Genomic DNA, 14,030 nt, shown 5'->3' on the forward strand with positions numbered 1-14,030 from the left:
TTAACTAAGATTTTGAATGCAAACCTTTCACTAATTATTCATACACTGTAGGGTAAAATGCTTGTAAACTATAGCTGTTATTTACTAGTTCATTATGGTGTCCCTCTAAAAGCACCTCTCTTAAAATGCAAATGTTAGAAGACAATTGTTTTTAGTGTTTGCTTGTTGATATAAAAAAATAAATAAAATAAATGTCATTACAATGTATGTTTCTGGTCGTTATCTGTTGTATCTTTCTCATTCAGTCATCTGTGGTCACTTCATTACATTGTATCAAAGAAAACATCATGGAAACGTTTTTGCATCATCAGTGAGTGGGCTGGCTCCACTGTGTCATGTGACCTGACAGTAAAAGCAGCGATGGAGAAAAGCTAAGGAAGGTGAGCCATTTTCACGTGTATTTCTCGGTGTTTCTTTGCTGTATTATAACAACACAATGCCTCATACTCTGTCTAAACCTCCCTGCTTGTATACTATGTATCCACCTCCAAGAATGAGGGGAAGGCAGATGTTTAATGCGGGCACATCACACGTGATGTTGTGGCTAACGTGCTAGCTGCTAGTTAGCTTAGCTGTCAAAAAAAAATGCCCTCGTCTGGATTTGGTGCTACTTCATATCTGCATCATCAAATGTCCCAACTCCTTCATTCTTAAGCTCCATTTGACTGTTTCAGTCCACTTCACAGTCCAGACATGATACTCTGGTGTTTAAATCACCACAGATATTGAGCTATAAACACAGCTCACTATCAGTCCCTGTGGAGCCATTATATTCTGCATCATCACCTGATTCAACGCTGTGGATGGGAGGGTGGTGTTTCTATTCTGTGGATGTGACACTCATATATTTGTATACAGTTACACAACTGTAAAGTTATTTAAGTTCAAGTTGCAAACAAGTGTGTTGTGTGTTTTGACAGGAATCTGCCCTGGCAGTGGATTCCTCTCTACCCAGAGTGCTTGTGGAATGGCAGCAGTTTGGCAGCAGGTTTTGGCAGTGGACGCAAGGTGAGCCTCATCATAATGCAGGCTTTTAATAGTCTAATGTGATGAAGAAGCTATTCAGACGTGTAATTGCTTATGGATCACTTGTGAGTTATTGTGTGTGCTGTGTCACTTCTGTTCCCTCACCAGGTACAATGCTTACCGCACGCCTACGTTCCCACAGTTCCGAACTCAGTACATCCGCCGACGCAGCCAGCTGCTCAGAGAGAACGCCAAGTGTGGCTTTGAGGCGGGGCTGCGCAGGCAGTACCTGAGGCTGCGCAGTCAGCTGCTGGCCCTGCGCTACGGGCCCCTGTCTGAGCAGAGCAGCTTCAGGGCCAGCAGTGTGCGCAGCTCCCGCACCACACTGGACCGCATGGAGGTCAGACCCAAAGAAACAGAAAGGGCAGGAAATGTAAAGAAGAGAAAGAATAGGAGGGGGGGTGTCTGTACTCATTTGAAAGAGTTGGAATGAAAATATAGGATTCAACATACAAGAGCCATCTGGATGGTTAGACCTTAGTATTCATTAATCAGCAGCATAGCCAAGCAACACTTTGGTTGCCCATACATATTTAGCTGAGCAGCTTGGTTGAAATGGCTGGCATGGCCCATGTATATTGGCAATATCATTAACTTAAAAATGCATGGTAATTTCAATATGTCTTCAAGAATTATTGACCGTTATTATGATTATTTGTGGTCCCAAGTTCGGTCTTTACTTGTACTCACTCCTACGAGGTTCTGTCTTCCCCTGCGGCTCCCCTCCCTCCCCTCTCCTCTCGAGCAGGACTTCGAGGAGGACCCCCGTGCCCAAGGGGCTCGTGGTCACCGCCGGTCCGTCAGCAGAGGCTCCTACCAGCTGCAGGCCCAGATGAACAGAGCCGTTTATGATGAGAGGTACCCAGAAGAACACTACACAGAGATCCTCACATTGCATTCAGCCTCTGGTCTCATCGCCTTGAGCAATTGAATTCGCTTTGATTCATATCTCCTTTGAGCCGTTGCGTTTTGTTGGATTTGCCGGCTGTAATTCTGGTTTGGTTGCACTGAGTAATGATCAGATCTCGTATATAGAGTTGTCAGCTGAAGGCAAGGGTTTTGAGGTGTGTTCTATTGATTATATGCTTACATGGTGGTTTTTATTTCTGGCCGCAGGCCTCCGGGCAGCTTGGTGCCCACCTCAGTGGCCGAGGCCAGTCGTGCCATGGCAGGAGACACAACTTTGAGTGAAAATTATGCCTTTGCTGGCATGCACCACATATTTGACCAACATGTAGACTCAGCTGGTACGTAAATAGTTTTTAAATTACGATAATACATTTGTATACATTGAGCATCAACATTAATTTCTCTCGATCTTCCTCTCCTTGCTCTTTTAGTCCCACGGTTGCAGTTTGCTAATGATGACAAGCACCTCCTTGCTTGCTGCTCCCTGGATGGCAGCCTCTCCATCATGACATTGTCCCCATCTCCTCCCAGTGTGAAGGTGACCCTGAAAGGTCACGGAGGTCCCGTCACAGACTTTGCTTGGTCTTTGAGCAATGACATCATTGTGTCGACATCACTGGACGGGACTCTGCGTATCTGGAACACGGCGGATGGTCGATGCATCCGAGAGGTCAGAGATCCAGAATCCAGCGAGTTGCTCTGCTGCACCTTCCAGCCCATGAACAACAACCTAACTGTGGTGAGTCCCATTTCAGACATGTTATTTTATATTCTCTATTACTTATTCTCTAGTACCACAAAAACTTGATTTTGTACTCAGTTACAGGTAATGACATTTAAAAACGCTAATTGCAGGACTAGAGATACGATAGATCCCTGTCTCATTGGCTGTTCAGTATTTTAGTTTTTTAATAAGCTAATGTACATGTTCATTCTACATTTCTTTATGTCTCCTTAACTTGAAAACTTGGTGAGGATTCACTATTTTTGTGTAACAGTATTAAACTTCTAATATTCTTATTATTTCCTTCTCACCTGCAGATTTATTAAGACTACTTATATGGTAGCAACAATAAACCTGTTTGTTTCATTAACTCAAACACAAATGAAAATAGTTTTGTTTCTGGAGTTAATGTTTGAGTTCAATAACAGTGGTAATACTTTGATATTGATATCTCAGTAAATCAGTGATAATTCAGAATTTCTCCTAAAATGTAAAACTCTAGATATATTTCCAGTAATACTTAATATTCTACCTAACAGTCTTGGAACAAGTCACATAGTTGCATGCATTACTATGGTAAGACATAAAGTATGTGACTCACTTTTTTGACATTTCAAATGTCTGAATTTTGATCCCAGACTACACGGTGCAGCTTGTAACTGCATTTGCAGATTTTTGTCTTCTGAAGAGGACTTGAACCGTTGCAACAGTTGTGTCAGTATTTAATTTGTGTCAAAAGGTAAAATGTCTATATTAGGCTAGTGGGGTAAACCTGAAAAACATTATAAATACTTTTCTTGTCATGTCTCTATCACCACACAGCACGCTTTGACTGTTTTCTTGGTATTTAAGGCACAGTCCAATTTTATCACATATGGTGGTCAGAATTTTGAAAAAATTTAATAAAATTTGCTCTACTTGGGTCCTGATGAACCCATTAACCAACCCACAATCAATGACGATGACTTTTGCAGCTTTTATTTGCTCCTCAATGTACATAAAATGCTGTGAAATTCCTAAAATATCATTCATCTTATTTTACTATAAAAACTGTCTCATTTTTTGCAGTAAAGTATATTCACAAAACAATAAAGCATGCAGAGGCAAAACCTCTCAATAGGAACCTTCCATCTCATCCCCAATAGCTGCATGCATATTTACACCCTGCAGACATTGATTCAAGTTTTAGAGTTGAATGCCATCTTTTGTTGCCAGAGCAAGTGGTAAATGTCTTAGATCATTTAGTTTATTCTCTGCTTTTCAATGACAAATACTTGAATTGAAAAATGTAAAATGAAAGCAGAGTTGTGCACAGCAGTGTCCATTTACAGTTTAATAAATGGAACATGAGGGAGATGGATATTTGATTTTAAACAGTCATTATCAACAGCACGCAATAACACAATGAAACAAAGTCATTTTTTGTGGTTTGTACAGGTTTAACTGGTCTGCCTGTATTGGTCTCATCTGCTTGAACCCAAGATGATAGTAGATGCTACATGTTGGATAACATTGTGTTACACCTCAAAGAAATATTTCATATTTCACAAAGATCATTGTGTGCTGGTCTTCTCTAGTCTTAACTGCACCAGCAACAACACTACAACCAGTGCCAGCCAGTTTATCAGGGCTCCCTGGTGTAAATAATAAAGACCCTCACACCCAGTTCTGTGTTACAGGTGGGAAACAGCAAGCACCACCTGCAGGTGGTGAACATCTCCACTGGGAAGAAGGTGAAGGGGGGCTCCAGTAAGCTGACAGGCCGCGTGCTGTCTCTGTCCTTTGATGCTCCAGGGAGGATCCTTTGGGCTGGTGATGACAGGGGGAGCATTTTCTCCTTCCTCTTTGACATGGCCACAGGTAAACTCTCTACATTTCCATTTGGCAGAGGGCAAAAGGACTGGATCACAAATTATAATTAGATTTTGAATCATGCACTGAACATTGTCTCTGGTTGAGAGGGATTGATGCATCTCTGCCGGTCTGTGGTTTTTCTGCTTGCCCCCAACCCCCCACCCACCCACAGGGAAGCTGACCAAAGCCAAGCGCCTGGTGGTGAGTGAAGGCAGCTCCATCTGCAGCATATCTGCTCGGTCCTGGATTAGCCGAGAGGCCAGAGACCCCTCCCTGCTGATCAACGCCTGTGTCAATAAGCTGCTGCTGTACAGGTCAGTCTGTAAGGGCAAGTCACTGTTTAAGAAAAAGGCTGTTTTGCCACTGCTGAAATACAATTTAAAGCCATTTTCATTAGTCTAGCTTGTGTGTGAAGATGTATTTACATTGTTACATTGAATCTGATCAGTTATCCCACCTTTCCATTGGCAGGGTGGTGGACAACGATGGAACACTACAGCTGAAGAGGAGCTTCCCTATCCAGCATGGTTCTCAGCATGTTCACAGCATCTTCTGCCCCCTCATGTCTTTCAGACAGGGGGCCTGTGTGGGTAAGACGTCTCTATGTTACAACTGTGATATTTGATTAGTAAATTATAAGCTGCAGGTTATATGGTGTGAAAAAAGGATATGCAAAAAAAGAACACACTGCTGTTTTGGAATAAAAAGAAAAAACAAAAAGGGAACCTTTCAGCAATTAAGTAACCTGCCTTGTTGTTAGCTTGTATGTATCTTTGAGTGAATTTTATGGCTTTGTAAAGCGCTCATCTTCCAAAGGGTTGTAGAATTTCATAGTATATAATATTTTGTTCAAAACGTGTATAGCAAGTTGTTTGAAAAGAGATATTTGACACCACTCCACCTCAGAGCTTCACCTCATTTGACTTTCCTCACTTTTTATTATTGCCCAACAGTCAACAGTTGATTTCATTCAAGGCTGCTCAGTGTTTTAATTATCAGGTTTGTGTCTCTAATTAACAGAAGCATCTCACTCATAAAAATTCCCCTGAGAGTCTTCAGTTAGGGATGTGTTGTTATTTCACTGTTACAAAAGCCACCGAGGTTTTGCAACGTGATTGCTTACATTCTTTCAAAAACGACATGAACTGACAAACTGACACCTCAGATGTTGCCTCACATCTGTGTCTCTGGATACTTGAACTGATTCTCCTGCTAGAAATGTAAAAGCCCTGACACACAGGGTGAGCGTTTGTGGCACTAGTTTTTGCGCTGTGTCCCCTTTTTGGCGGCTTATTAGTCCGTTTGAGCGTGATGAATCGTGGCGTAACCAGTCAGTCGTTGAGAGAATTCCCTTTGATTGGCTGTTGAGCTTAAGCGAATATGAATACGAGGAGAAATGGAAGTGAGCAAGCAAACAATCAAAGTCAAGAGAGCAAACCCAGAAGGCTCTTTTCATTTTTCATCTTCATCTCATTTGATCATTCCGATACGATGATATTTTCACAAGGACATGGCCATCTGGAATCAAGCTAAGTGGTGACTGAGAAAATGGTAGGCAAACCGCTTAGCATCATCTATGTATCAGTGGCTTGTATATCCACAGTCCTAGATCTTCTGGTTTCCCCTTTTATTAATGACAAATATCACTACCTGCTATTTCCCTCTCGCACAGAATGTCAGATTAATAATAATTATTGACCAAGGTACAGGTTATATGCGGTAAAGTCGATTTTGCCGCTCGTTCTTTGATGTGGGTTTGCATTGTGCATAAAAGCGATTTTAATACCGTCTCTTGAGATTGTTTAGAAGCAGTGTAAATGATTGAGACCCCCATTTTAAATCCAAAATCAATTGTTGGTATAAGCCATCCATCATTTATCTCGCTGTCCTTTTAATCTGCCTTCACCAATTAACCATTTGATCTTCTGATTTTCCCCTCTCTCACAGTGACTGGCAGCGAGGATGCCTGCGTCTACTTCTTCGACGTCGAACGCAACACCAAGGCGATCGTGAACAAGCTACAGGGTCACGGGGGACCAGTGCTGGACGTCAGCTTCAACTGCGACGAAAGTCTACTGGCATCCGCCGATTCCACCGGCATGGTCATCATCTGGAGGCGGGAGCAAAAGTGACTGGTCCACCAATGAAATGCTTCCGTCCGTACAAAACGGCCCTGCCAACCTTTAACCGTCCAATAACGGGTCTGTAGATTTCCACTGGAATGTAACAGGCTGCATTAAACGTTTAATGATAAATCAAGTGCAATCAGATAGAATACCATGCTGTGTAGGTGGTAGGGGTGTTTTCGAAATACAAGGGATTGGGGGGGGGGTTGGTTATGTGCGTGTGTGTGTGTGCGTGTGCGTGTGTGTCAGTACTCCTACAGCTGCAGCTGAGAAATTTCTTTTCAACAAAGAAACAAAGAGCACTACTCCCATGCATGTGTCATGGCTTACCTCTGACTTGTACGGATATGACTGAATTTATGTAAAGAGGATACAACGTAATCTTCCAGAGAAAACCGGTCCAACACTTTGTATCACACTCACGGTCCCTCTGGCATAGATCTAGTTCACTATTTATGTAACTGTTACTCAAGCAGTGTAATGAAGTGTAGTAAAAACGCCTTGTTTGCATTCAGTTCTGCAATTGCCTGTTTGCATTTAAGACCATGTGCATGACATTGAACTCAGTATCAGACTGTAGGCATATCTAATTGATCGTCACAAAAGACAAGTGCGTTTTTCAGTATGTGATTGTACTAATCTTTGTGTGTGTTTATTCAGTTCATGCTGGTTGCAGATTCAAATAATTTATTTAGCGCACATAGAGAATAAACTACTGTAACTGTCAGCAGCCTTTGTGTCCTTTTTTCACCAAATATATTTGAAACAATACAATTTAACAAACGTAAATACTAATAAAAGCTTGATGTAGTAGGGTGGTCAAACCTACGGTGTAGGAGAGTGTTATTCATTGTGTGGGTGTTTGTGATCTACACAGGAATCCCCCTACATCAATGACTTATAGAAAAATATACTGTTGCATTTGGAACTGGGCTATCTATGATATTGTGTCATAAGATATTGCTATAGAATGTATTTTACCTTTTGAGCATTCTAGCTGGGAGAAAAACGGTCAATTCCTTTGCCTATTTTGCCATGAATCATAACAATCACATTGATAATTATGTTTTTTAGGTGTTTCTTTATGGATGTCAATATTGGCCAGTCTGTTGGTCCACCACTTTGGTCCAGTGTGTAATATCTCAAAAATTTGGGTGTATTGGCTTGACACATTTTTTACAGATATGCATGTTCTCCTAATGATGAATACTCCTGACTTTGGTGATTCCCTGACCTTTTATCAAGCTCAACATCCCAGCCAAAAGTAAATTTGTTTAATTCTTCCGTTTCACCAAATACCTGCAAAATTGACATTCACATCAACCTTTAAATATACTTTCTGTATAGTTCTAATTAGCAACTGTTAAAATACTTACACAATAAACTGAGATGGTGAACAAACCTGTCAAACATCATGAGCATTGTCACTGTGAGCATGTTAACATTTTACCCAAAGCACTGTTTTGTAAATATCCACAAAATAGAAAGAGAAGAAAGTTTTGACGAATTGTGTTCATAGTGTTGCCATGAGTTCAACCATGGAGAGATTTATATTTTTACTATAGTGTGTCTCACATTTGAAGGATTTTTAGAGGCTGAAGCGGGGAAAGTATCCAGTATTTCACAAGAAAAACAGCAAAATCTGAAAAAAAAAAAAATGTTTTGTTTATCAGGTGTCTGACGACCCCCACACATATTTAATTTATCAACTTAACATTAATTGGAACCCTTTGATGGGTCCTAACCTCCCGTTTGGAAACCACTGATCACAACCACAGATTGAAGCTTCTACAAATGTAGAAATGTCTGCTTTCCAGGCTTTTAAGCTATAAAAATGATGCATTAGTGTTGCATTGTCAGACTTATGTAACATGGCAATCACTACACTATTTGCACCATCTCGATGTAGGAGAAAGACATACATAATTACCTCAAAAATATGATAACAAGGTGAAAAAAGACCCCTTGAAGCACATACATAATCATACCTAATGTTTCAGAAACATTAGGTATGATTAATGCACAAATGCAGCCCCTTCAGACTTCCGTTTGTCTTCCTCTCAAGGTTGATGAGGGCATGGTGACGTACATATGTGGCTGTGTGGGTGTGAAAGCACGATGAATGGTTGCTGTCTGGGGAGGTCAGGACGAGGCTTTGTTTGAAACAGGCAGCGAAGGTGCTGATAAAAAAAAACAAGGATTTCTATCCAAGAGAGCAACACAAAACTTCCATCGTGTGAACTCGAGTGTCTTGTTAGGACAATGCAACAACTCTGTATCTTCAGGACATACAGTGGGCGAGGATACGTTTTCACAAATGAGTAAGACGGCCTTTGTTGTGGTGTATCTTGGAGAGAAGTGGGAAGAATACTAAAAATAAGATGAATCTTCAACATCAGCTGTGGTGAGACGGAGGCACAGTCGGATACAACCTTTTAAACCTGGACTGTTTGGAAGATGTTCACACGGTGGATGCTGCTCACTATGGAAACATCGTTTTCATCAGCCACAGTCTGAGCGCACAAATAAAGACAATGGAAATTATCTCTCTTTCAAATTCAAAATAAAGGCTAGTTGTTTATCGAGAGAATACACAATCATACGATGGCTGGATTTCAATCAGGCCCTAATTAGGATTGAAACATTATGTTCTCCCCACTCTTTCAGTTTTATTTTATAATTTCAGAAGCATAATTTTGTGGTTTGGTTGGTTGCATACGGATTTGCTATACATCTGTTTGAGATTCAGTATGAGAGGTTTTTCTGTTCCTTATTGGTCAGGGGAGTTCCCCCTTAACAATAACAAATGCTTTCTATTATACACAGTTGTATCTTTTAGGATTTGGTTATTTTGCCCTTAGATTGGAATCCAGATACTTGTTAAATCAACTTTTATTCATCCAGATAGTGACTCAGTTTTAAAGAATGAAATTCGTTTTTCTGGTCTGTTGAACGATTGGATACCGCCTTAAACCAATTTCTCGGTTTACACAAAAGATTCCACAGCTGGCGCTTAAAAAGCCTGATACACAGGAGCAGTTATTTTTATTGACCTTATTTTACAGTCTCCATTTTGGGATTTTGTGCTGTATCAAAAAAAGATAGAAAATTCATGGTTCTGCATTGGAGCATCAAAAAGAAATGCTAGTTTTAAGTATACATTTTAATGAACTTAACTATGTCAATGTTTGAATCCTATCTTGTCTGATTTTATAACACATTTCAACGACCTCAGATTATATTTGTTTAGCTTCATAGTTTAAAGTGCAACTAGACTTTTAGAAATGTAGAATTAACAGATTCTTCCTCTCACAAATAAAAAAAGGTTGAATTCATAAGAAATTAAATGCATTCTTGCTTAATTCAGTACAGTCAAGGGTTTTGCTTCTACAGCCTCACTTGGTCTGGTATGACCAGTAGCTTATTGTGCCTTATGTTATCAAATTTTAAACAGGTATTGCTGTAAAACCTTGTATGACATAGCTTTGAGCTTACATCTCTTCTCTATTTGTGTTACATTTGCCATTATCTGTTTAATTTCATTAAGTTGCATAGTCTCACTTTAAGTTTTATTGCAGGAAGGTTTAAGTATATTTCACCACTAGCTTAAGAAACCAACCACATTTTTTGTTCCCATAAAGTTCAAGCCTTGTATAACATTTGTAATTATTTCTAACTCTTCAGTCTGTGTATTTATACACCTGGGTCCACAGATGTGAAATGTTGGTACTTAAGTAAGTTGTTGGTTAGTGCTCAGTGGAGAGGAAAGTGTCAAGAAGACTTTTTCATGTCATGCAGTGAAGTGTATTGAACTAGACCAATTTGTCACAAATGTACCTTTTTTTGGTCTATTTTCAAGAACTAAAAATAACAAAGGATGTAATTTGTGCAACAGTGGCTGTAAAGGCGTCTATTTCCTGTCAAAGAGTAACATCGAAACAAGTCATAACTCAGAATGCATCAAAAGTAGAGTCTTTATTGATGAGTGGGCAAAAGAACCACCTCAGTTAAACTGTACAGTTACAGAATATCATCTCGCGAAGGAATGCCAGACGTAAAAACTATGGACCTCAGTTCCCTGTTTGCTTCGTCTTTCCATATCAACATCTGTACAAGTTGTAATCCCCAGTCTTGAATCTATGAAATGCAGTGGAATGCATGCTAATACAGTATGCTGTGCAAGTGTCCACATTTAAAAAAATTGACTGCACAAATATACAGTATATATTCCTAGCATACTGTAGGTCTGACATTTGTATTCTCTTCTTAATTTGGAGACAACTTCATGTACTCTAAGCCGGTTACCGCAGACCAAACATATCTGGGGTCGTAATCCAGCCTGAAGGCGTTTTTGATTCTGAACTTACTTTGATCCAGTACAGGACACTCAGATGGGGACATTTATGTTGGGGGGTCTGGAAACATTCAAGTTTTCTTCCCATTAAGTGCCACTTCATTTCTTCTCTTTTTTGGTTCTGGTAAGAGCATAACATTACTTTAAAAACATTCCCAAAATCATCATTAGCTAATGATTTTTTTAAAACGACGTAATTTACATCATCATTCAAGTCATTAAATTCTCCGGAGTGCTTGCAATGCACACGTGTTGTTTTCTAATTATTCTCTCTCATTTTTTCATAATCCATCTCTACTTCACATTTGCTTGTACACTGAAAAAAAATCTGACTACATTTTCAGTTACGGAAATCCATTTAAAGGATACATTTCCATGTGTATACTGTTCAATTTAGCATGATTTTGAGACACCAAGATGAGGCTGCTTTCATATTGACTCAATATTACTGGAACCTATTCTATTATCATTATTTCTCTCATCTCTCTCCTCCCCTCCTCTCCTCTCTGTCTACCTCTTCCTGTCTCTCACACACACACACATACACACGAATGCTATATAAAAACACACAAGCAGGAATATACATTCCTGTACAGTCTGTACAATATGAAATCAAGTCATATTTCAAAATAGTGTCATCTGCTTAACATGTATCGTTTACAAATAAAGGAAAACAGGCATTTTTTTTTTATGATACAAAGAAACCTGACACGCCCTAAATCAAGTCCAAAAAATCAAGCATGTTAGGGGCTTCTTGGGTTCACAACAGCTATTTAAATGTATCCAAGGTTATTGGGTCCATTCAATATTCTGCAGTCTCCTTTGAATTACATGAAAAGGCGTCCGGGGTGGTCTATCAATCCGTTCAGACCGTTTGAGTTCCTTGATGTGTTTCAGAGTTAGTAACGCTCTGATCAACACTTTTGTCCGCAGCAAATTTCTTCAAGGATTTCAACCCACTGTGTGTCTGTTTTGTGCCTCATGTGACACACAAACTCATTCTCGGTTGAAAGCTCTGGGGCGTGTCCCATTGAAATAAGGCAACATTATTTTAAAATGGCATCCGTCACACTTAGTTGGAGCGGTGATAGTTGTGATCTTTCCTACTTAGTAATCATACAGTACATCATCAGAAATACAAACCATTTAAGTGTCACCGGGGCTTCTCTGGGTTCAAACCTCTGCACCTGACACATTTATTCAAACATCAACATTCTTAATTAAATGGCACTGTGCCTGCATTTGTCGGCAAAAAAATTGGATTTTTGTTGTGCAAAACAACAAAACAGACACTTAACCAAGGTGCATTAGATCACTTCTACTCTCCAAATTCTCCCTTTCGAAACCTGAAACATTCTCTTAATTATTAAGCTCATATCTTATCACATAATGCAGTAGGCCTCATCCTGGGGCAGGTGTTGTTTAGTCCTCCAGTAGGTGGGCAGGTGGGCTCTCAGCACTTTCCTCAGGTCCTCGTTGAGCAGGAGGCAGAAGATGGGGTTGACTCCGGCTTGGGCGAAGCTCATCCACACTGTGATGGAGAGGTACCTCTGAGGGATGGTGCAGGACTTGACGAACACCCTCCAGAAGCACGCCACGATGTAAGGAGCCCAGAGGACCAGGAAGAGCAGGGTGATGGTGTAGAACATCCGGCCCAGCCTCCTCTCTGACCTCACCTCTTCCATGCCGAGCAGCCGCCGATGTTGATTGTGTAAATTTTGCCTGATGCCCAACAGAGTCGGTGGCATGGGCCCGCGACCGAACCCCGCAATCCAGTTAGCTGCAGCTTGACCTGTGGCCCCGGGACCGTGGAAGGTCCAGTTCTGGCTGATGGCTGGCACCAGCTGGACGGGTTTCATCTTGCGGTGCCGGTACTCAAAGAGCAGCAGCTTGGCGTAGAAACCGTGGGTGGCCAGGACCACCACGGCCAGCATGAGCATGAAGCCCAGGGTGTCGTTGGTCTTCAGGTAGCGGTGTTCAAAAATGCACTGGTCCTCGTCACGGATGAACTTGTACGTCCCCACATCGAAGACAGGTGGGAACGCCATGGCAACGGCCAGAGTCCACACCATGCAAATGATGGCGGCGCAGGTCCAGATGGTCATGCGCTTGGCGTAGAATCGGTGGTGGGCGATGGCAAGGTAGCGGGTGACAGCCACGCAGAACAGCATGAAGGCAGCGTGAAAACAAAACAGCACGGCCATAAAAGCCACAACTTTACAACTCAAGGCGCTGTAAGTCCAGGCCGAGCTGTTGTGGACGGAAACCAGCACGAAGGGGAAGCAGGCGGCGGAGCGGACTGCGTCGGCCAGGCACAGGTCCAGGAGAAAGAAGTACGGGGCCTTGTGAAGTGTCCTGTCTCGTAGGACCAGCATGGAGACCAGGAGGTTGCCTACAAGGCTGACACAGATGATCAAACCCAAGAAGACCAGCTTAAAGTAAGCAGACACATCGGTGGCAGAGATTCCTCCACTGTTGCCGCCGCCACCGCCACTGCTGCTGCTGCTGCTTCCGCCTCTTGCCATTCCACTCTGCGAAGCCAGTACGGCCAGCAAACTGCCAGGGCCATCGATGGCAAAGGTCTGGTTAGCCATTCTATCACCTTCCACTGGAGCCTGCCTGGTTCGGGCCCTTTTTATAAACACTAGCGATCCTCCTACAGCCGTCGTCTCCCACGGCGCTCTCGTCTTTACAAGGAGAGGCCGTAAGGATCTTTTCTACATGACAGACTCATCTTTCCTCTTTGTCCTCAACCACACCACCTGTGAACAGAGACACAGATTTTTTGAGGAATGGAGAAAACAAGATGTCTGACGTTGCTTGTTAGGTCTAGAACAAGTCCACTAAACGGAAACCAAGCTTGCATTTAACCGCATGGATGTAGAAGTGCTGTGATGGGCAACACAGTGGAAATCTTTGCCTTCCTGTTTCTCTAAGGCTGGGATCAGATCAGCAGCTCTACAGCATGCCAGCTCCTTGGCTCTCTCAGTAATTACCTTGCCCGTTGCTAAGATACAACAGCTCACATACTTTGTGC

At 41.7% G+C, this 14,030-nt stretch overlaps 2 protein-coding genes across 2 annotated transcripts; one reads left to right on the plus strand and one right to left on the minus strand.

Annotated features, from left to right (window-relative positions):
• The first annotated feature begins 361 nt into the window (after nt 1-361).
• On the plus strand, nt 362-7,468 carry wdr13 (WD repeat domain 13). Its single transcript, XM_054609060.1, has 10 exons — nt 362-380; nt 921-1,008; nt 1,135-1,366; nt 1,775-1,884; nt 2,143-2,273; nt 2,367-2,674; nt 4,339-4,519; nt 4,686-4,827; nt 4,985-5,103; nt 6,461-7,468. The coding sequence occupies exons 2-10, from the start codon at nt 968-970 to the stop codon at nt 6,643-6,645; spliced, it is 1,449 nt and encodes a 482-aa protein (XP_054465035.1). The 5' UTR covers nt 362-380; nt 921-967; the 3' UTR covers nt 6,646-7,468.
• A 4,907-nt stretch (nt 7,469-12,375) lies between these two features.
• LOC129100312 (probable G-protein coupled receptor 173) lies at nt 12,376-13,587 on the minus strand. Its single transcript, XM_054609909.1, has one exon. The coding sequence runs from the start codon at nt 13,585-13,587 to the stop codon at nt 12,376-12,378; it is 1,212 nt and encodes a 403-aa protein (XP_054465884.1).
• Nucleotides 13,588-14,030: the final 443 nt, after the last annotated feature.

This window comes from Anoplopoma fimbria, chromosome 12, assembly GCF_027596085.1.
Source record: "Anoplopoma fimbria isolate UVic2021 breed Golden Eagle Sablefish chromosome 12, Afim_UVic_2022, whole genome shotgun sequence".
Lineage (NCBI taxonomy): Eukaryota > Metazoa > Chordata > Actinopteri > Perciformes > Anoplopomatidae > Anoplopoma > Anoplopoma fimbria.